This window comes from Acanthisitta chloris, unplaced genomic scaffold, assembly GCF_000695815.1.
Source record: "Acanthisitta chloris isolate BGI_N310 unplaced genomic scaffold, ASM69581v1 scaffold14190, whole genome shotgun sequence".
NCBI lineage: Eukaryota > Metazoa > Chordata > Aves > Passeriformes > Acanthisittidae > Acanthisitta > Acanthisitta chloris.
Window position 1 is genome coordinate 29034 of NW_008653486.1, and position 23272 is coordinate 52305.

Genomic DNA, 23272 nt, shown 5'->3' on the forward strand with positions numbered 1-23272 from the left:
CTCAATGTTTTTAACTCACCAGGATTTCCAAGCTGAACACAAGGAGAATGGACTCTTATTTCATAATGATGGATGCTGGTGTTCTACAGTCTTAAAGAAAAAATATAATAGAAAAAGGAATATAGTCTTATATTCAGAGAGATAAGAAAACAAAAAAATAATGGTGTAATTTTTTTGCCAATATAAAAGAGGCCTTATTTCTTACTGTGCTGGAATTGCAGACCTTATTTTTTTGGTTTGCTTGAAAATACTACTGAATCTGTATAGAAAGGAGAGGGAATTCTTAATAGGTTTTTATTGAATACCTGTAGCTTAATTTTTAAAGAGATCTATACTATAAATAGGGTGATCTATCTTTACAACTAATCTGTAAAATAGTCTGTTGGGAAGGATGGAATAACTGTATCATAACTGTAGTCACTACTTTTCCCCCTACATGCAAAAGGGAATATATGATATTTGTATAATTTTGGCAGTTTTACCCAGGGTTATGCTGTTGTGCCTGTCTGCAGTGAGAATATTAATACTATGCTGTTTATAAGTTGAGTAATGAGATAGGAATTCATTAGTGCAATAAAGCAGGTGGAACTCCTATGCATTGTAGTGAGAATGAATGATCTAATCCAAGTAGTTTAGCAGAATGGTTGTCACTTGCACTATTGGATTAAAAAGGGATTTAGGACTGAATCATGAAATTATGACAAAATTAATCTTTTAAAACCACAAAATGCAAGACATACATAAACAAGGCTCAAGTCCAGTCTTAACCTCTTGTGCCTAAATTATTACGGTCTACAGCATGGAAAAGCAAACCTTAAGTCACAACATCTGTACTTGTGTGTATCTAAACTGAAGTTGTCAGTCTTTCTGGTGGTTCAATATGCATCTTGATCTGTTTTTACAATAGTCAGGTTTGTTTATAATGTGTCTCCAAATAAATCCCTTTGGAACTTTGATACTCTCAAAAGGTCTCAATATTTATATATTTATAGCATAAACTTTCTCAGTATATTGTGTACCTCTAAATTTAATAACATCTTTATATTCTAATGAGTGATTGGAACAATTGCTTTGACATCATTGTGCTGGTGTCTAGGACAGTGTCTTTATTTTATGGAAAACAGCTGAAATCTGTACCATTATCTTTAACCCCCCATCTCAACAGTTGCACCAGATTAATACACAAATAATATGCAAAGTGATAGGAGACAATGGTGTTTATTGCTGTGTTCATTTGATTAAAGAATTAAAAAACATACAACTTTAGAAAGCCAGTCAAATGCATTAGTTCTGTTAGTAATCACCTCATCTCCGTTTGGTCTGCTATAATTGGAATGACAAAGACATGCCACGTAGTTTGGCAGCTTCACCAATAAAAGAAGCAATTAAGTTTCCATTCATGGAAATAGTCATAAATACAGTAGCTCTCTAGTATGTCATTTGCTCAAGTGACATGGAAGTGTCACTTCTTGAGAGTGTACTTTTTTCCATAGTTGATGCATCATAATATACAAATGTCCAAAAGTCAATTGGAGGATGTTTGTTAATTGCTGATTCAAATACTTGGCAAAATTTATTTAATATACTATGCAGGTATTGAGTAATAATTGCTAGTCAAAATGCTGATAAGCTGACTCAATATTAATGCTTTTAATTGCCTAAATGCATCACAAATAAAAGGTTGGGCCAAGTGTTTATATTGAGGAATAATGTGCAGCAGTAGTGCTTCTCATCAGAGACTAAACTCTTGGTTAGAATTCATACCTGTAAATCAGGTGATAAAAAGCAAGAATTGAGCTGGAGTACCCTGTTTTGTTACACAAGATCTTCACTGTGATGAGAGCACAAAGCAAATCTTGGAATGGATTGCTCTGCAGAAACTGTGCCTGTGTGTGAGCTGGTAGAGGACAAACAGAACAGGACAATCAGTTAAAGCCACAAACGAAAGGTGTTTGATATTTAAAGGCCTTTGTTCGCTATAGCAATAAATGACCCAAGTGCAATGACTTGATTTAATAAACCCTCCTTTAAAAGTCGCTGCTAAGAGTATTTGTAGCCATAAGGAAGTTGCCCTGATATATGTGTGTCTTGTCTTCAGCTAGTGTTATGTACTGGAGTGGAGGGGGAGAAGGTAATGGCTTTGAAGACATTCCACAGTCCAAGTTCCTTAGAGCAGGATGCTTCACTGACTCGTTTACCGGTGCTGTAAAATGATGCATGCTATCCAAACTCAGCAAATAAAACAAGTATAAAAACCTGTTGGAATGTCTGCTCTGTTCTGTTTGGGAATGTTTTGTTTGCCATTAGATTCTTTGCAGGAGGAGTTTAGTGGGTGGGAGCAAAGTTGTTTTATAGTTCCCCTTTGAGGCTTTCAGATTTTCATATACTCTCTGGGATGCTCTTGTTCCTCACTGCCAGGATGACTTAGGATCCAAATAGCATACTGTTTTTCTTTTCAGATGTAACTGGGAATTTTAACTTCTCAGGATCTCTTCATTCCCACTTTTTTCCCCTTTTGGTACATATTGAGCTGAACTTACTGTGCATCTTCAAAGCCTTTTTGTAAGATCCCTATTGCCACTCAGTAACATGGATAAATGCATGTTTGGATCCCTTTTAAAGTATGTAGTGAAGGGCCAAAGGCTGAGGGTATGGCATGTTTAATAGGGGTATAGGTGAGGGAAAAAGGCAAATGAACAACAGAAGGATGTTTTTAAAATGCAAGATTTTCATTCAGTCTTCATTTGACTATCTAAAAAGCTTTGGTTTTGCATACAGTGCACGATTGAAAAGAAAATAATACAGGTCTTTTTTAAAAAAAGCTTATTTAAGCAGTCTCTATGAAGACTTTTTTTCATTGATACTGCTTTAGGGGAGTGAAGTTTCTGATGTAAGCTGTGATGTATTGCAAGGTTTGACTTTGTGCTGTGCAGCAAAATATCTGTTGAACTTATAAACAAATACGTTGTATTCGTTAAAGTAATAAATTAGCAGAAGTATGCTACCTCTTTTCAAAGCAAGTTGTAAAAACAGCTTTTCACAGCTGCCTTAATCCTGGCTGCTGTTAAGTTACCTGAAGTGTTGCTGATCTCTGAGAAAGTAAACAGTCAGCACAGTGTCAAAGCAGCTGGTTGTAGATCTTGGGTAATTAGATTTTGCAAGAGCTGAGAAGACAAACCACTCCCTTCGGGTGCCTGGGCACATACCTCCCAGCCTGAGGAATGCAAACAACCCCGACCAGCTTGTAAAGCATGAGACTGATGCTGCTGGGTTCAGGGTTTGGAGTGCTGTCTTTGTTGGAAATCATGGTTTCAGTATCTTTCCAAGCCCTTGGGAGCACAGATTCACACCTCTTCCTTCTGGGAGAAGCCTGTGTGTCCGAGTGTTGCAGTTTACTGGTCTTTGTCTCCTTCAGAGGGCTGACGTTGAGCAGGTATTTGAGGATCAAGGGGCATTTTTAGTTTTGCCATCATAGTAAAGGTTCAGAGAGTGAATAGAAGCACAGCTCCAGATGACTTTGGCAAGAAGCCTTTTAAAAGAAGTGTCCATACCTTGACATGATCTGTTTTTTTTCCCTTCTTTAATTTTTTTAATTACCTTTTAATTCATCTCTACCCAGTACTGTATCAAGTACAAGTCATTTAACTTTCCCAGGTGGGCTGTGTTGGCTATGTCTGTGCTCAGCTAAATTCCTATTTTATGGCAATGTGAGGGTGGCTTTATCAAAACAGAACACTAAAAAATACCTACCTTTAGGCTAAAGCTGGAGACACACCTGTGGCCAAGGACTGATTGGAGTTGTGGACAGTATCTCAGGAAAACCTGTAAGCTCCTGACAAACATATTACAGGAATGTGGTAAAAATTAGTGACCCAAGCTCTTCCAAAGCACCTCTGAGAGTAGAAAGACCTTTAGGAATTGCTCTTCTGTGACAATAGTCTACTTGCTGTACATTACTGGCAATTGGAAATGGCTGTTGAAGGTCAGGTTATATTAAGAGACCCAACAGTGACCATGTCACAAAGTTCAACAGACCACTCTCACCCCTGATATGCAGCCCTAAAGAAAAGGCCATTACTTGTTCATTGAGCTTTTTAGCTGTGCTACTGTCAGTAGTGTCATCTTGAATTTATAAAGGGTTATGCATTAACTTGATCAGATGTTGTTTTGGGGTTTTTAGGAGATCTGTTGTCCAGAAAAGTTGTGGATGCTCCATCCCTGAAAGTGTTCAAGGTCTGGCTAGATGGGGCTCAAGCAATCTGGTCTACTGGAAGGTGTCACTGCCCGTGGCATGGCTTGGAATGGGATGATCTTTAAGGTCCATTCCAGCCCCAACCATTCTATGATTCTGTGAAATACAGAAGAGCAGGAGCTGTCTCCTCCAGGAGGAAAGGCACCAACCACACAGGTGTGATTCATTCATGTGGACTGCTGGCAGAAATGGCAATCTGGCAGTTTTGTGGGTGTGTTTGTAACTTGTTTTGTCATTTTGAAGTGCAATACCTTCATTGTCATCTGCAGATTCCTCAACGTTAATCCAGTCAGGCAAGAAAGAAGCAGCTGATGCCCAAGGTTATTTCTTCATGGGAAAACTCTAAATGAATTGGAGCACCTAAGCAGCACTGGGTAAGACTGCAAGAGTGAGACTGGGGCACGATGGCAGCAGATGAGTGGTTAGTTAGTCACCTCTGATACCTTGAGGATCTCTGGCTGGTTTGAATTTGCTTGCAGTAGAACTCAGACTTCTGAAAACGGTGAGTACTATCACAGAACAACGTTATTCCAGATCTGCTTAAGAATTATCAGTGGTCTGTGAAATTGGTTCATTCATAATCTAAAATGCATTTTTTGCTAAGGCTGCATTTACTTTGCGCATATTTCCTCTGTTTGTATTCTATTTGCATCTGTGGAAATAACTAAGTATCTTAATTAACCTCTGACATTCTTTCTCTTGTAGTTTTGTAATTAGTTTCTAATCACATTGTTGTCACTTTTAAGCAAATTTGGAATTTTCTGCTGGCTAAAGTTCCTGAATTAAGGAGTTAGTTAAATTCATATTTTCCAAGTGTAGTTCCTTAAAAAATACAACTAATACCATTCTGGAGAATTAAGAGCTTTAATTTTTATCCTTGGATGACAATGATGGAAGCTAAATTCTCCTGCTACAGCCTGTTTAACATGCTTGTTAGAAATGAAAAGTGATCACATTATGGTGATTTATTGAGTTTTAAGCAGGCCATATAGTCATTCAAGCAATAAAAAAAAAAATATTAGGTTCTGTAACAATGGATTTAATATTTTAAATCAATCTTAAATGCATACAGTGCAAGTTTGCAGTGTTTGGGAAAATATATTTGTCTAGCTAATTGTGGCAAGGCCAGTATAAATCCTAATTTTGTAGAATGTGTGCTTGTAATTTTTTGTGCAGGATACCTTTTCCCACAAGCTTAACTATAGTTTAACTTAACTGTAGTAGAGGAAAAGAGGATAGTTTTTAGGATTTTACAAAATACTTTTATTTTAAACCAACAGGAGTCACAGAGTAAGGGATTTGAATTTAAGGCTGTGACGCATTAACCAACATATAGATTGCTTTTTAAATACATGATCAGTTTACCTTTCCTTAACTTTATTTAAGAGACTCTTTGCTGTCTTGTAACCACTGTCTACCCATTCACTCCTTGATCTTTCCCTCTTGTTGAGGACTTTGAAATGAGCTGGAGAAAGGGGATAAGCAGCTGGTGACAATCTCCTGCGCTGGGTGGGAGATACCTGTGGGTATGGAAGTGACCTCTTACTAGAAATTCTCCTCCATGTGAGAGTGTTTTGACAACTCATCTGCTCACGTACCTGTGTCCTGATGGCACAGAAACCTCTAGAGGAGGGGAGATGTTTACATGGAGTAGCATGTACTAACATGTTTAAAAGGCAGGGATTAATGGAAGTAGATAGTTTATGATAAGAGATATATCACCTGCTGTTTGAAGTGCTGTAATGGGGTGTATGGAGGGATAGGACTAGCTATGTGTGCTTTCATGTGGCTCCCTGTTTTTTCCTAAAGTGACAGCGACTTGCTGCTGCATTACTTGTTTTGCTCCAAGTTTCTCTTGCTGCACAGTAGTTACCTTGGCAGGTTCTTGCCGTGATGAGACTGGGTGGTTTCCATCATGAGTCAAGCAATGCAGCCGAGCGAGATCAGTGTTTCTCTGGTAACATGGGACAGTGTCTCAGTGAGCCTTAGATACCTGGAGGTGTCCCAGATTTCTGCCTCACACAAAGGTAACAGCACTAGGTGGAGTTCCATCGATGATTAAATACAAAATGAATGTGAATTAATTAATGGTGAAACATGATGAACTCAAGGATTCCGAGCTATGAAATGGGATTAGGGCTATGAGCATACAATAAACATTTAATGACTGCAGAAATTGGAAAAGAATCGGATAGAACCTTTTGCCTCAAACCTATAGGTGTTTCCCAGCCACCTCCTGTTCTTTGGCAATGTTAATCCAAGTATTTTGGTTCACTTCTCCTTATCAATTTTATTTCCTTAGAAGAGGTAATGGCTGCTAGGTTTTAACCTAGAAAATGCTTTTCCTAATACCAGTTGAATTCAAGAGGCTGGCACAAGATTCTTTTTTTGAGTTAGCTCAGAAATTCAGTGCATCGTTCAAGCTCTTCCCTTTGACCTTTTCATAATTAATAAACCTGTGAATCTAAAAAGGTGGTAAGGTGATGGAAGGGGCAGCCAGGTGTGTGCCTGGACCATTGATGTTGTCAGAAGGTGAGAGCTTGGAGTTTCCTAGATGGGAAAATGGACCTCTCTTCCATCAGTGAAGGACCCCTTCTGCTTCTGATGCTTCTGATCAGCTTCATCTGTGCTGATGAGTATGTTTCAAGGAGAAAACTTAGTGCCTCCTATAAAGGCATGATTTGATGAGCTTTTTCATATGTGCATCTCCTGAAATCCAGCCACTGTCCTGCTTTGCCAGTGTGCATTTATTTCATGCTTTAGTGTTTTAGCTCAGTAGTTTTGTTTTTTTATTTTTTACTAAATGACCCGGTCTACTTACAAATACAGTGATAGAAGATCAGTGTCTCAATTCTTTTGAATGCAGAGCAGCTGTTGGTTTTGCCTTGGATATGTAAAACATGTAGTAATCAGATTTGATGTAGCACATTGTTTTTCCTTCATTCCTTTTACTGGATTATATTCCTCCAGCAAATATGCCTGTAGCAAGTTGCATCCCAGGATATTAAGCTTTTACCAAGGACCATGAGGAACTTCATGAAGGGAGTAGAGGTCTGAATCCTTCTGCAAAGGAAGTAACTCTTTACTTCAGTCTGGTCCTCGTTTCTCAGATTTTGATGTCTGAGCCCCAAGGGCCTGTGTTTCCTACCTCTCATGACAGATCTCTTCAGGAACTGCCCAAGGAGAGTAGCAGTGTTGAACCCAGTGGAGATGAGGCTGTCTTAAATCTCTTCAGAAGTGACCCACAAGCTGAGCTGCTTTAATACATTCTCCAGCTCACAATTTACAGTAAATTATAAATGCCATAAGTTACAGTGTTGGACAGATTTTATTTCTTTTTTTTTTTTTTATTTTAAGAAAGGGTTCAGAAATCATTCTCAGTAAAAGTAATAAATGAGGAATGCTTGAAAATCACCTTGAAAACCCAGAAAGGACAGTCTTTGGGATGGGTTTAGCTGCTTTCTTAGTAGCAACCTAGACTGCTTTCAAAAGTGGAAGCAGATATATATAAACTTCTTTAACTTTTTTCTTCCAGGAGGAAAGCAGCACATGCAGAGCAATGGATGTGAGGGTAGCCCACTGCCTGCTACTCTGGGCTTTGCACTTCTTCCCAGCCACACCTCACACTGTTCTCAGGGTAAGTTTTGTGAGACCAGGTTGCTCAAAGTCCCATCCAAACTGGCCTTTAATGCTTCCAGGGTTGGGGCATCCACAGCTTCTCTGGGCAACCTGTGCCAGTGCTTCACCACCCTCACAGGGAAGAATTTCTCCCTAATACTTATTCTAAACCTGTCCTCCTTTAGCTTAAAGCCTTTCCTCCTTGTGAAAAGTCCCTCTCCTGCCTTCTATTAGCTCCCTTTAGGTACTGGAAGGTTGTAGATAATCGCCCAGCTGACCAAGCAGAAATGGAAGTGGTTCTGGATTGCTCCAGCCTGTACAACATGCACTCCCAGCAAGTGTTCCTGCCTGCAGGAACTCTGCACACCTATCTTGAGGTTGCTTCCCAGTCAGGAGAGGAAAAAATCGGCTGTTGGTATTTGCACAACTGTAGCATTATCTTATGGCAGAAGTCATCTAGATCACATATTCTTATCTTCAAGTCATATATTCCCATCAATATAAGAAATACTGGAGATCTTAAGCCTAACAGACTTAGCAATAATTGCTGGAGTCATGTGTGATCTTCTGCATGAGTTCACTGTGTCACTTCTTCAGTAGAAGGGTCCAACTGAAAGCTTGGTGAGACAGACTTCTAAGCAGAGAGTTCTGTATGAATGAGGAGCCATGAGCTCTGCACTCGGGACCTCAAGAAGACTATTTGCCCTTGAAATAATCTTTCTGGTTTGTGCCAAGGAATCATCTTTTACTTATTTACTTAAACATTCAATGTACCTTCCACTTCTTATTTTTCAGGTTCTTGGTAATGAATCAAAGACTGGTAATGAGCAAGGTACAGTGATTAATTGTATGTCGTTTTTGATTCTTGGTGAGGTGTTATCAGTTATCGATACTTAACACCCCTGATACTCACCTCATGCACCAAGGCATGCTGTTTTACACCTTATAGCAATATCTGCTTGATTTATTTTTCAGATGCATGTATAAATCTCATTCCCTGCCAACATAATGGAGCAATTTGTATTCAGCCTTGTTCTCCCTCCTTCCACGGGGAGACAAGCTTCGTCTGTGAAGACAGAAAGTGGCAAATGTTATCAGATGCCTGTGCAAGCCTGGATGTTCAGTCTCTTTTTCAGGTGAGGTAATGGTTACGCATCTGTGTTGGCCTACGCTCATGCTTTCTTCTGAAGACTGAAGACAGCCCTTCCCTCCATATGCTTTCAGTCATGAGCAAAGGGAATAAAATGGGAACCTAAAACATGGACTATTTTTGATAACAGGCTTTGACTTCATGGAATCATAGATTTGTTTTGGTTGGAAAAGACCTCTGAGATCTTCAGGTCCAACCGTTAACCCAGCACTGCCATGTTCACCATTAAAGCATGTTCCCAGGTGCAACATCCACACGTTTTTGACCACTGCCAGTGACTGTGATTCTGTCACTTCCCTAGGTAGCCTGTTCCAATGCCTGACCACCCTTTCAGTGAAGAAATTTTTCCTAATATCGGATCCAAATCTCCCCTGGTGTGACTTGAGGCTATTTCCTCTTATTCTGTCACATATTACCTGTGAGAAGAGACCAACCCGCATCTCACTACTAATTTGTTTCATGTAGTTGTGATAAGGTTCCCCCTGAGTCTGCTTTTCTCCAGGCTGAACATCCCCAGACCCCTCAGTCACTCCTCATGATTTGTGCTCTACTTTTTTCATGGTCTTAAATCAGATGTCGGGATATAAATTTGGGAAATTCTTGTGTGGAAACATGATTCAGAAATGGAATTGTTTTGTTCACTTGTCTGATGTTCCTCACGTGCATCTAAACCAAGACAGGAATGCACAGGATAAACCTCAGAAAAGAGCAACACTAATGTCTGTGATAATGAGATCATTCATGATAAATTCTCAATTGCAAGGGCATTATTCAAGTCACTAGAAGAATAAGGCACTGTGTTTAGTTCTTGCCCCTTCCTTCATGTGTGTAGTACAAGCAAGACATTCCTCCCAGGTGAGCTTTGGTCCTGAGTTTCAATCCATCCATGACATTCAATGCACTGGGCCTCTTTTTTCATGGTAGCTGTGACTTCGTTTTCACTCTGTTCATTAATTTTCACAAATGTATTTTCCTTCCTCCAGAGGATATCTAAACATGAACTCCCATGCTTCGGAGGACATGTTGGTGGTGTTGGAGGACGTCTTCCTTTTGTAGGAGAAGGAGAGACAGGGCATGGGAAGCCTGGAGATGGAGCAAAACATTTCGGTGCTGATGACCGTGGGAATAATAGCTGTCAAGCTGATTTTTCATGCATCATCCCGGATATCCTGTCTTCACCAGCCATTCCAGGAAACATTGCTGATATAGTGGATCTGCTAAAGAAGATTTCCCTACTGCTATCAGAGAATGTCACTAGAGGAAAAATGAAGGTATTTACTTTTATGGGCTTTGGGAACTGCTTCTGAGCTTTCCAGAGCATCCATGCTGTGTTTTGTTCTTATGGCCAATATCCAGTGAAGTGAGGGCTGCAAGTCACATTTTTGTTGTCAGAGAAGCTGACTTATTTGTGTGTGATGAAAATACACTGTGGAATTCAAATTCTTTAAAAGTAAAAGTTTTCAGGAACTGCTGTTCTAGACATGGGATAGCAGTAGAAGGAAGAATTAATTTTTAAAGTAAGACACTGTGGGGAAGGCAGCCTTGGAGATGCTGACCCACAGCTCTGTTGTCATGGGTTACACAGTCCCTGATGAACTCAGAAATCAGAGAGGTAGAGGAAAGAATACAGGGAGGGTGATGTAAATCATGCCTGTAGAGTGGTTCAGCATCAGGAATCCAAATTAGCTGTCCTGATTTTTGCTTTATACTTGCTTCTCTAATCGTCTTTTGAGCTGTGGCATAAAGAGGATAGGACAATTTTGGTAGTGATCATGCCAATGAGATGTTTGGGTTTGACTGGGACAGATCATAGGAACATGTTCATTGTCAAAACAAATATTCCCCACATAAAAATCATTAAAGTATTAAATAAATGATCCTCTCTGGAGGCTCTGCCAGTGGAATAATAGGTGGTTTCTTCTAACATACAAAGTAAGTTATATTTTTCTTGATTGTTTCAGAGCTACAGCAGGATAGCAAACCATATTCTGAACAGCTCCATCATTTCCAACTGGGCTTTCGTAAAGGACAGAAATGCTGGTTCAGTATTACTGGACTCTGTGAATTTATTTGCTGGGAAACTTCCTATAAGGAATGGGTCAGAAAGCATACAGGAGCCCTTCATTGCTACGAAAGGCTACAGCATACATAAAAATACTTCAGGAAAGAGCTTTGATTTTTCTATGGAATTCAATGACACAAGCAATATCACTGGGCACGTAGTGATTCCAGAAGAAGAGCTCTTAAAGTTACCCAGGACTTCCAAAGCCATCAGCATTGCATTCCCAACTCTTGGAGCCATTATAGAGACCAACCGTTTGGATCCTGTGTTTGTGAATGGGATGGTGTTGTCGGTGTCTCTGCCAGAGGAGCTCAGGCATATTTTGCTCACCTTTGAGAAGGTGAATAAACTGGAGCATGTTGAGGCTCAGTGTGTTGGGTGGCACTCGGCTGAGAGGCGATGGGATAACAGGCCATGCAAAGTGCAGTCTGACAGCATCAGCACTGTGGTTTGTGTCTGCACACATCAGCGCCGAACATACAGATCCTTCTCCATCCTGATGTCCCCCGCCACGCTGCGCAGCTCAGTGCTGGATTACATCACACGTGTGGGCTTAGGCCTTTCCATTTTCAGCTTGGTTCTGTGCCTTATCATCGAGGCTTTTGTCTGGCATCACGTTACAAAAACTGAGATAACCTACATGCGCCATTTTTGTTTGGTCAACATCGCTGCATCGCTTCTCATTGCTGATGTTTTGTTCATCTTGGCAGCTATTGTGCACAATGCAGCCCTGAACTACCACTTGTGTGTAGCAGCCACTTTTTTCCTTCACTTTTTCTATCTTGCCTTGTTTTTTTGGATGTTTACACTGGGCCTTTTGATTCTCTATGGATTATTATTAATTTTTTTAAAGGTAACAAGATCAGCTTTCCTAGCTGCAGCATTCCTTATTGGATATGGATGTCCCTTGGTCATATCTATCCTCACTGTTGCTATTACTGAACCAAAAAATGGGTATTTAAGGAGTGGAGCCTGCTGGCTCAATTGGTATGAGACAAAAGCCCTTTTGGCCTTTGTTGTACCTGCTCTGAGCATCATTGTTGTGAATCTGGTGGTGGTGGTGGTGGTTGTGGCGAAGACTGGAAGATCCACTGTTGGAGAAGGCTGCAAGTCACGAGATTTGAGCAGTATGATCCGAATTAGCAAAAATGTTGCCCTTCTGACACCTCTTCTGGGTCTCACCTGGGGGTTTGGATTAGCAACAATTGTTGACAGCCGCTCTCTGGCATTCCACATTACGTTTGCACTACTGAATGCCTTCCAGGTAAAATCTGCGAGACTGGGAATAATGTGTGCTCAGACTCTGAGCCTGGAAAAAGGTATTGGCTCAAAATGGGGCTGGAAGCATATGTTGTGCATGAAAAATAGGATTTTCCTTCCAGCTCAGCCCTTTTTATATGGTACATACACCAGACATCCTGTGTTAGTATAGTAAATGCAGATGGACAATGAAACAAACTAGTTAGTGTGATGAGGAATTAAGATGATGAATTTCTGTTAAACATAAAATATCAATTAATGTCCTGTAACTGCAAAGATTAACAAATATACAGAAAATTCACACTTGCCATTGAAAATGGCACTAGCACAGGTTGCCCAGAGACCTGTGGCTGCCCCATTCCTGGAAGTGTTCAAGGCCACTTGGATGGGGCTTGGAGCAACCTGGTCTAGTGGAAGGTGCCCCTGCCCATGACAGGGGGGTTGGAACTATATCTTTAAGGTTCCTTCCAACCCAGACCATTCCATGATTGAATCTATGGTTTTGGTTAACTCATCAGTATAATCATCCAGTTGTACATTCAATCTGCCATAGCTCTTGACTCAGGCTGCTACTGAGTGGGCTGAGAAAGTCCTGGAATGTAACCCATCAGTCCAGTTTGTAGTGAGAATTAGCATGGGATGTATGCCTATTCCTGATGTTCCCGGGGAGCCTGTGTGACCTGGGTGGATAAACCCATTTTGCGCATTGCTGTTATCTGAGTCATAGGTGATGAGGTCTATCCTTAAGGAAATGACATCTAGAAGCACTTAGGAAACATCATGTGGTTATGGTGGTTTTGTTAACTAGTTTTGCAATTTCGTAGGGATTCTTCATCCTGTTGTTTGGGACACTTCTGGACAGAAAGGTAAGTATTCTGGATTATATGAACATTTTCTACACCCCGAGAAACTGTTCCCTTTAATGCTTTTTGTTTAAATCCACAGACAAGAGAAGCCTTAAGGATGAACTGCCTTTCATCAAGGCGGAAGTGGGGTCTAGAAAAGGTAAAGATTTTATTTTCCTCATTAACAGCTTAATTTACCAATTTACACACCTTATATGTACATGGAAAGAACAGAACCATCCACTGCATCTTACCCAGTTTAATGTTTTTCTAAGGCAAATGCTTACTGAAGGAGATTCAGGTATCTCAAAAGTATGTTGTGGATATTAAGCTTCTAAATACCAGAAGTGGCAGTTGATAGCTATTTGTGACTGCTACACAACCTACTGCTGTTGTTACAAAATTGAAAATGATATTTTAATCTAATCTCTTCACCTGTAAATGTCAAAGCCCCTTAGACAGACAATGCCAGTGAGTTTTTTCCCTATCTGTAAATTAGATTAACTTTAAGGTTACTGAATAAGGAAAGAATAGAATTAGGAGTCCAAAATCCCAATTAAATGACCTGTTTGCTGCCTTCACAAAAATATGGATTTGTATGCCAGCAAAGCTGCTTTAGGATGCCTGATGGATGGAAACCAGTCAGAGCCCAGTCAGTGTGTTCGGTGGTTATTGATATTGTGTACTCATCAAAGCTTGAGGGTTTTTTAAAATATCAGGACAATTCATTAAAAGCAAACATTTAAACACAAGGAAACAACTGTGTTTCAGGAGCTTTCTAGGAAAACTTTGGCAGTATTGAGGTGTTGATATCACTGAGATAAAAGTTTTCCAGTAGAGTTAGGAAACACTATCTGTTGTTTCTTAGATTTCTTTTGGTACCAAGGCTTTTTAGTGGTTTCACACAATATATATAAAAGGGAATCCACTTTAGCTGTCTCACAAGAATTATCTGCAGTGCTCCTGCTATCTGCTGAGAGAAACCTGTCAGTTCAGTTTGGCCTTCACAAAAATAATTTCCTTGCTTTTGTCCAGTCTATTATTGAGTCCTGATTCTAGTATCTAAAACCCACAGGGTGTCTTTCCATGACAGTGTGTGCAAATGTACTTGATTTATGAGAGGAAAAGAGAGGTGTTAAGGAAATTCTGTCTCCCTTCTGCTATCACCATTTCGGTCGTTTGGGGCAGGAGGTGCTGCATGTTTGTGCAACTTCTGACTCCTGCATCCTTCCTCTCCAATTTAGTCTTCAGTTGTATCTAGCCGTGCTGTTATGGGCCAGGTTTAAATGCAGTGCAGAAGGTTCTTTTGCTAGAAAAAAAAACCACAAAACCACCAGCCAACCCCCCCAAAAAAGTAGCAAAACAAACACCAATCCCAAAAACCAAACAAAAAGACCGTCCCTGAAACTCCTGCTAAAATTAACTTTTTCCTACCTAACAGAGGAAAAAGAGAAAGGAAGTGTTTTGAAGTACTCCAAATTTAATAAACTGAGATTACAATTCTTGCTTTGACAGCTGAAGGATCCAAAGAAAAGTGAAGGTGTTTGCATCTTATCAGGCTTTGGGTCAGGATTGAAAGTTTGAAAGTTAAAATTCTCTCAAGTCACCAGGGGTATAGTAGTCTGGAAACAACAGGTGGAAAATTGACTGATCCCATGACTCAGCAACATTTGATAAAAGTATGAAGTGATCTCACTGGGCAAAACTTGATGTGGAAACCATGGTCGCATGTGCCTAAGAATATGGGCCAATGTTGTCACACACCTGGGTGAAAGAAACCACATGTAGGTGTTTACCATGGCATAACAGAGGGGGAAAGTGTTAGTCATCCACTTGTGTCAACTTGGGTGTAAACATGAGAGCCAGAAAAGTTTGTCACACCTGAAATAATACTATAAAAAAAAAAAAAGGCTTGATTTTAGAGAGCTTTGGAATCATAGAATTGTGTAGGCTGGAAAATACCTCAAAGATCATAGAGTCTAACCATTAACCCAGCACTGCTAAGTTCACCCCTAAACCATGTCCCTAGATGACACATCCACACATCTCTTAAATATCCCCTGTGATAGTGACACCACCACTTCCCTGGGCAGCTTGTTCCAATACTTGGCAACACATTCAATGAAGAAAATTTTCCTAATATCCATCCTAATGTCTAAACCTCCACTGGTGCAACCTGAGGCCGTTTCCTCTTGTCCTATTGGTTGTTACTTGAAAGAAGAGACCTACACCCACCTGGCTACAATCTCCTTTCAGGTAGTTGTACAGAATGATAAGCCCCCCCCCAATGAGCCTTCTTTTCTCCAGGCTGAACCCTCCCAGCTCCCTCAGCTGTTCCCCATCAGCCCTGTACTCCAGACCCTTCACCAGCTCCATCACCCTTCTCTGGACACACTCCAGCACCTCAATGTCTTTCTTGTTGTCAGGGGCCCAAAATGGGCCTGTGTATCTGGGGGTTTGGTGATGAATATGTGAAACATCTGGAAGGATTATACTGATTTTTGCTTCAGGTCTGAGTTTTCCCAGACTCACAGGAGCCTTTTCTTTGGGTCAGATTTTAAGATGACCATCTGGAGGCATTTCTTCCAGAATGCTGAGGCACCTCCTGTTGGAAATGGACCCTCTACCTCCATGGATGATATCTGTAATCTGACCTGCTGATTTCTTTTTTCCTAGTCCTAGAAGTGGACGGTTGTCTTCAGCTGATCTGAGCACCGAGAGGAAAAGGAGCACTTCTTGCACAGAAACCTCCTGGTTTGAGGTGAGCTGAAGTGGCTGACCAGCTCGGAGCAAGGACAGCACTGTCTTGGAGCACAATCATGGGAAGCATCATGAAAACAAGAAGAGAAAAGGCCCTGAACCCACTGTCAGGAGCAGGAAACCATCAGTATTGCAGCAACCCTTGGAGGAAACATGTTGGTACATAGAGCTTGTTTCTCACCTTTGTGGAAACTGCTGTGAGGAGAGTTTGTCCTCGTTTGCCATTTCAGTGCTAAAATGTCTGTTGTTTGTCTTAGTTCTTTTTGTCAGTGCAATAAGGAGCTGTGCAGTATGTGGAGCTGTTCTAAAATTATTTAATTTTTAATCTAATGTACAAATGTTGAGCATTATCTAGCTGAGTTTTGCTCCCTTTAGAGCAAAACTGATTCTGTGTGGTGTCACTCTATTCATCATTTCCATTTGTCCTCCCATACAACTCTTTCTGCATTACAGCTGTTCTCTCCATCTCAGTACTTGTGTGTCAAACAAATTATACAGAACCCTTTTCTGGGGCAGAATTTTCATTCTTTTTCCAGTCCTACAAGACAATGACAGAGATAAACAAGAAAGAGCACTCTGGAAATAATCTGTTTCCCCCTTCAGATGTGGGAAAGCAAGCTTGTAATATTCTTCAGAGTTGAATCAAGTAGATGGACTTCTGTGCAATGTCCTAACAAAGGAAATGGTTTATCCATGTGAGATGGGGTATCTGGTTTCATTAGAAAATCTGTCCTTGGTCTGAGAAACCCTATCTAATGAAGTCTTTGATAGATATATAATTGTTTGTTGTTAAGATGAATTGATGTTTTCAGATGGAAATAAAGTTGAAATTTTGTCATTGTTTATAATAAGTAGCACTTATCCTCTACTAAAAAAGGTAGACAAATGCCCTTTAGTATTGGCTGGTATTACTTAAGTCAGAAATCACTTATCCCCATGTGGCTTCATATATGTTTGAAATAGAGAAGATTTAATCAAAATACTGCAGTTTAATGTCATCAATATGCCTTTACAGGGAGAAAAATGCCCTGACACATGAACTGAGGGATGTGAGGTGTGTGATATGTGCTATGCAAATCCCTCAGCCAGATTTCCTGATGGGAGAAGTTGGGGCTCTGAAGTGCAGAGCTCTGCCCTGGACCATGAGACAGTTCTTATGCTCAGGATTCTGTTGCTTCCTTTTCTTTCTTCTTTACTCTTAGACTAGTTTTGTTGCAAGAGCCTACCCCTGCTGCTTTCCTAAAACCTGTTTACACATTGGAGAGCTTTAATCAAACAGAAGTAAAACTGGGCTTATGTGCTGCTGTCAGAGAAATTTGAAAAGACCATTACCCCAAAGTTTGTTTCTTGGTGCCAAGCAGCATCTTCTGTGCTGCAGCTTTTCTCTCCTTGAAACACTTAGAGGGATTTTTCTTTCTTTTCCCCCTGGATAAGTTATATGTGTCTCAGAGTTGTCTCTGCTAAACATTTTACAGCATCAATGGTATCTCCTACAGGTCCATGGAGGGCCTTTCTCAAGTAGTATGAGAGGTACATGCCTGTGCTGGTTTGGGCTGAAGTGGAGTTAACTTTCTTCACAGTGGCTAGTTTAGGGCTATGTTTAGGATTTGTGCTGAACACAGGGTTGATAATGCAGAGATGTTTTTGTTATTCCTGAACAGAGTTTACACAGAGCCGAGGTCTTTACTGCGTTCTGTGCTGCTACGCTGGCAAGGAAGGTGGGGGGGCATGGGAGATTGGGAGGAGACACAGCTGGGACAGGTGATCCAAACTGACCAAAGGAATATTCCATGCCATATGACATCATGCTCAGTATATAAGGTGAGAGGAAGAAGAAGGAAGGAGGGGACACCTGGAGTGATGTCATTTGTCTTCCCAAGGAACCGTTACACGTGATGTGTCTCTGCTCTCCTGGAGATGGCTGAACACTGGAACAGATTGGCCAGAGAGGTTGTGGAGTCTCCCTCACTGGAGATATTCAAGGACTGTCTGGGTGCAATCCTGTGCCATGTGCTCTAGGATGACCCTGCTCGAGCAGGGAGATTGGACCAGACAACCCCACTGGTGGTCCCTTTCAACCTTGCCCATTCTGTGATTCTGTAAAATACCATCGGAGTTGTTTAGAATTTTAACTTTCCTGCTTTTGATGTAATGAGATTTTTCCATGGTTTTGTGCTGAACACTATGGTTTGAGGTGTTTTTCTTGGAAGCTTCCATCTGGGCACAGCAGAGAAACCATTCTAATGGTGTAAAGCTTCTGTTTACACTCAGTCTATGTTTCAGGTCAGATGTGACTGTACACTGTGTTCCCTCAGGCCCCTCGGGGTCTCATTGTATCTGAAACCCAGCCTGGCTCCAGTGACACCCTGAGGCTAGTTCAGGCTTTGGGAGAAGGTGCATGCCCCTTCTGCTCTGACAAAAATACTTCATCTGTCACTAATTACTGCAGCCATGTGCTATGGTCATTCTTTTCCACAGCTGGAAAAAGTCATCTTAGGTCAATTTGTTTACTTAACCACAGTCAGTCAGCAGCACGGCACTTTTATTTGCCCAGAAATGCTAAACTTGAAAAGCCTGGTGCTTTCTTGCTTTCTTAAGCACCAGTCTTTAATTATAGCTCTTCAACCCATATGCAAAATATATGTGTACCCTTTGGGTACTTTTGTTTCAGGTTGAGACCAGTAATAAGTCATCTGTTTGGGCTGTTTGAAGATTAAGTGTTGAACAACAGATTGATTACCAAGTTCATTCTGACCCTTGGGCAGTGCAAGTTGAGTTTTATAATGTAGTTCTTACTCAAGCTGCAGCATTTCTGAGCGGGGAACAGACAGGGTATTGCAATTACTGGGCTATTATAAGATGGAGCTATATTTAGCTTGAATTTTTCTGGCTTTAAACACCCTCTTAATAAGGATAAGTTACTAGTGGAGTGAGTGTTTTGAGAAGCAGTGAGTTTTTCTTACCCTGGTGTTGCTAAATCAGGCCTTCATCAAACACCAGTTACTGGGATCTGTACAGCACTGTGAAAGAGTTCTCCAGCCTGTGAAACAGTCTCCTCTGGCTTTAACACTTAATAACTGTCCAGAGCCTTTCTTGCCATTGCAGGATTGTTATTAGCAGCAAAATGTGAATTTCTGGTGTTATAGGTGTCTGTCTCCAAACAGAGCTCCCTGTTTTAGCTGACTCTGGTGGCAATTGTAAGGAAAAGGAAGGAGTATTTGTTTCAGTATGCTTGCATCAGTGCCAACCTTTTTAATACATCCTGCTGTTCACTAAAGGTATCTTTGGCCCCCATCCTTACTCTTGGAGAGGTTTTCTTCCAGAAATACTCCATTGATGCCAGTGGTTAATCCTGACATTTTGTTGGACAAGGGAGAAGAACTGGACTTGGGGTACCACTTGCCTGTCTAAATCACATCAGATCCATCACACCATTGTGTGCCTCTCTGAGCAATCTCTGTTTCCACAGTGAATGATCCATGTTTTCCTGAGCAATGACAGTTACTCATGTAATCTTTGCTTCTGTCATGGTGTAGTTGGAAATCTCCCACATTGCTGAGATGGTTGGCTTGGAAACTCTGGGATAGCCTGGATTTCTTGCTTATCTTCTGTGTTACTACAAAATGTTATCTTAATCCCTGCTTGCTGCAGAGAGCCCGAGGGATTCATCTCAGCAGCTGGAGAGGTACAGCAGAAATCCCCTAATTATCTCCTGTGCCACAAGCGTAGGCAGAGCAGGAATAGGGCAGTGGAATAGAGGATTTTTACCTTTTTATCAATAAACTGTAAAGCTACTGGAGTATAATGTGTGTCAGGCTCTGTCAAAAGATCTATTGAAGACAAGTCTTGAAGGCTGACTTTGAAGTGTGCTGATTAGTAGTAAGGTTCCTACTGGCTTTAAAATGGACTGCCAAGCCTTAAGTATCTTGAAAATGTCTGCTTTGGGGAAACAGTGCACTGATACCTTTTTTTTCAGGCTTTTATTTTTCAGGCCAGAAGAAACTGTTGAGATTAACCAGAGCCTTCTCCTCTCAGATGTGATCAAAGCACCTTTCAAGCTTCTTTTGGGCAAACTAGATAGATTGACCTGTCTTTTCCCTTTCAGAAGAGGAGTTGTAGTATTGAATTTGTATTGATTTCCATTTTTGCTAGCAGACAGAAGAATTAATTTAGTACACAAATGCATCCATCAGGTTACAAGCTGTGTTAAACTATAGGAATTTGGATCTTCTCCCTGTAATCAAAGTATGTAAAAAACCTGCAAGAAAAAGGAGAGATGAGACAAAATTTGGGGTTTTGAGACTTAAACTGCAAATACAGGAATGAAATTCATTTAAGTTAATGGTTGACATCTGAAACAGATACCAGACAACTCAGTTGCAATATTATAAATGAAAAAAGCTAAAAATATTTAGGTTTTTTGACTATCTCATGGCAGAGTGGGAAGTCCATTGGCTGGTAGTTCCATGGGGGAACTTTGTCCCAAAGTATTTGGGATGTCTAGTTGTTGGGTGTGGGAGACAGCAAGTGCTTGAAACTGAAAGCAAAGGGTGATGCAGAAGGTGATGAGATGCCCAAACATTGCTGAAATATGCCTGAAATATAATTGTTCTGATGGTAGGATAGTAATCTCTCTGCAGAGATTAGGTGAACTCCTGTCACTCTGACCTAATGTTTCCCAATGTGTAAATTCTCTTGGATAACCTCTAGAAGTGAGGAGATGTAAGCCTGAATCCTCCTGTTCTAAAATCAGTATGGATTGTTGTATCCAAGAATAGCTCCTAGTCTGGCATCCTCTGTGGAGACGTGTGGGGAGCCGGAGGGTATGGTCTCACACTGGAGGTATTGGTTATGGCACCAGCCCTGATGCAGAAATTATCACAGGTAGAGCTGCTGGAAACTCAGTGTCTGCTCTTTAGAGAGACAAAAACCCAGTTTGCCACAGGGAAGGTCTGATTATGGTTTGTTTGCTGTCTCAGTCCTACTGTGTAACTTTCTGGTCAGGATAGAGGAAGTAAAATGTTTTACTGATCGTGTGCTGGTCACATGAGACTGTTATCAGGGCTGGGGCAATCCACAGCTCATATAGAACTCATTCAGAATCTTAATGCCTTAATCTAAAAATTCCTGTACATGACATTAATACTTTCAAATATGGATCTACCCAAGTGTTTTTGACAGGGATTTACATATAGTTGTATTTTTAAACTCTGTTTGAAAAATCTGTGCATGCAATTTGTATTAGTGGAAGTTGTCAATAACTTGATTTTCATAAAAGTTAACCAGTCCTATCAATTCTGTGACTGATTATTTAAGTCATTAGGACTATAACCTTGGATGTTATTTCATAGAATCATAGAATTTTAGGGGTTGGAATGGACCTTACAGATCATCTAGTCCCAACCTCCCCTGCCATGGGACACCTCCCCACTAGACCATATTGATCAAGGCCTCATCCAGCCTAGCTTTGAGCACCACCAGGGTTGGGGCAGCTACCATGTCCCTGGACAACCTGTTCCAGAATCTCACCACCCTTACAGTAAAAAGATTTTTTCTAATATCTAACCTAAAATTCCCCTCCTTCAATTTGAACCTGTTACCCTGTGTCCTGTCACTGCAGCTCCTAACAAAGAGTCTCTCTCCAGCTCCCCAGTAGCCCCTTCAGATATTGAGAAGTTGCTATGAGGTGTCCACGAAGTCTTCTCCAGGCTGAACAGCTCCAACTTCCTCCGCCTGTCCTCATAAGGAAGATGCTTCAGTCCTCTTATCAACTTCATGGGCTTCTCTGGATTTACTTCAAGAGTTCCATGTCCTTATGTTGAGGACACCAGAACTGCATGCAGTATTCCAGGTGGGGTAGCTGTATTGCCTGACTTTGGTTAACTTCTCCCTTGGTAAAATGGGATAACACAAACCTGATCTAAGCACCAGAAATGGATATTGACAACATGACTTATGCCTTTTTGCTATAGAATGATGGACTCCTTTAGGTTGGAAAAGACCTTTAAGATCATCAAATCCCAATGTTCTATGACTGCACAGAGCTCAGCATCACGGAACCCTGCACTGTGGCTCAAGATCCTACATCATGCTGTAGTGTGAATAATAACAATAATAATAATGATAATGATAAAAAATGCTAGTTACTCTGAAGACTTCCTTTTGAAAATAGTATTGTGCATCTGAAGTCACACCATTCTATGAAAGAAACTCTGTTAAAAATTGTATTATTTCCAACTGGTCTGCACTTGAACTCTAGTTCACTTGGTATGATTTAACATAACTAAATCATTGTTTCCAGGAAACAAAAACAAATCATGTAGCTCTGAGACAGATAGTATGACAATGTAAATAGAAGCAAAGAGTATGAAACAAACTCTTGGATTATTTCTTCAGGATAAGATTTCCTGATTTCCACAATGCTTTCTTGCTGTTCAGACTAAAGTTACTTCATTGCTGCAGTAAAGATAAACCATACAAAGAAGAAAAATAGAAAACAAATGTAATGGGCTTTGCTCAGTTCTCTTGTTCAACAGTGCAATCATCCCAATAAGTAAATTAAAACTGAAAGTTTGAATGAGCAATTGGGGCACTTACTGAAAATTTTCTTTACCCTGATATAAAGAAGTATGAAACTTCAGTTGTCTTGCTTTCATATTGAGGTCATCTTGGCATTCATTCAATGCAGTGGCTGTACAAGTTAGGAATTCAAAAAACATCTACCCATTTGGAAAACAGCATTTGAGGCAAATTCCATCTGCATTTCAGTTTTTTTCTGGTCTTTCCTTGGGCCATTCAGTGAACTTAAACCCTTTCTTGCAGAATGATTGTTAGTTAATTTTGTGTCACTCTGGTTGCGTTGCTTCTGTGAAAGGTGAATGAAAGACGCCAATTCAGCTAGTTTTGAGGAAGTTTTTGTCCCTGAAGTATCATGGGAAGGGTTGGTTTGTCTCAGGTTGCACACCCCTGTAGCAGTTTTAGGATGAAGCTTATGATTTTATTTTCTCTAGCAGCTTTGATTTTTTTGCTAAGATGCTGTAAAGATAGAAAGTGGTAGATTTATTGGTGGATGAAAGATATTTCTTTGGCTTTATCACCAGACTGAAAGATGTGTGTAGGTATGTGCATGTATCAAAATGCACTACACAGCCTTTCTATGTGCAGCAAAAAACACATCTGCCCATGCAGTATCAATAGAGGTTGTGCATGGAATAATTTCTTTTGTTTATTGACATCTTTATAAGGCTTCGGATATGTAAACCTATCACACCTCCATCATATTGAAAGCACCTTGTGAAGGCTTTGCCCTTACTCCTGTGTGAAGC

The 23272-nt window shown here is 40.6% G+C and overlaps 1 protein-coding gene across 1 annotated transcript; it reads left to right on the plus strand.

Moving 5' to 3' along the window:
• The first annotated feature begins 7811 nt into the window (after positions 1 to 7811).
• LOC103808495 (probable G-protein coupled receptor 115) lies at positions 7812 to 14771 on the plus strand. Its single transcript, XM_009081287.1, has 8 exons — positions 7812 to 7889; positions 8666 to 8702; positions 8846 to 9006; positions 10004 to 10291; positions 10982 to 12346; positions 13167 to 13208; positions 13288 to 13347; positions 14703 to 14771. The coding sequence occupies exons 1-8, from the start codon at positions 7812 to 7814 to the stop codon at positions 14769 to 14771; spliced, it is 2100 nt and encodes a 699-aa protein (XP_009079535.1).
• Positions 14772 to 23272: the final 8501 nt, after the last annotated feature.

Excerpts from the sequence above, each read along its gene's own strand:
- LOC103808495 (XM_009081287.1), top strand. The coding sequence starts at position 7,812 with ATGGATGTGAGGGTAGCCCACTGCCTGCTACTCTGGGCTTTGCACTTC. Across the intron at positions 7,890-8,665 it reads CACCTCACACTGTTCTCAGG|GTTCTTGGTAATGAATCAAA; the intron begins GTAAGTTTTGTG and ends CTTATTTTTCAG. Across the intron at positions 13,209-13,287 it reads GGACACTTCTGGACAGAAAG|ACAAGAGAAGCCTTAAGGAT; the intron begins GTAAGTATTCTG and ends TTAAATCCACAG.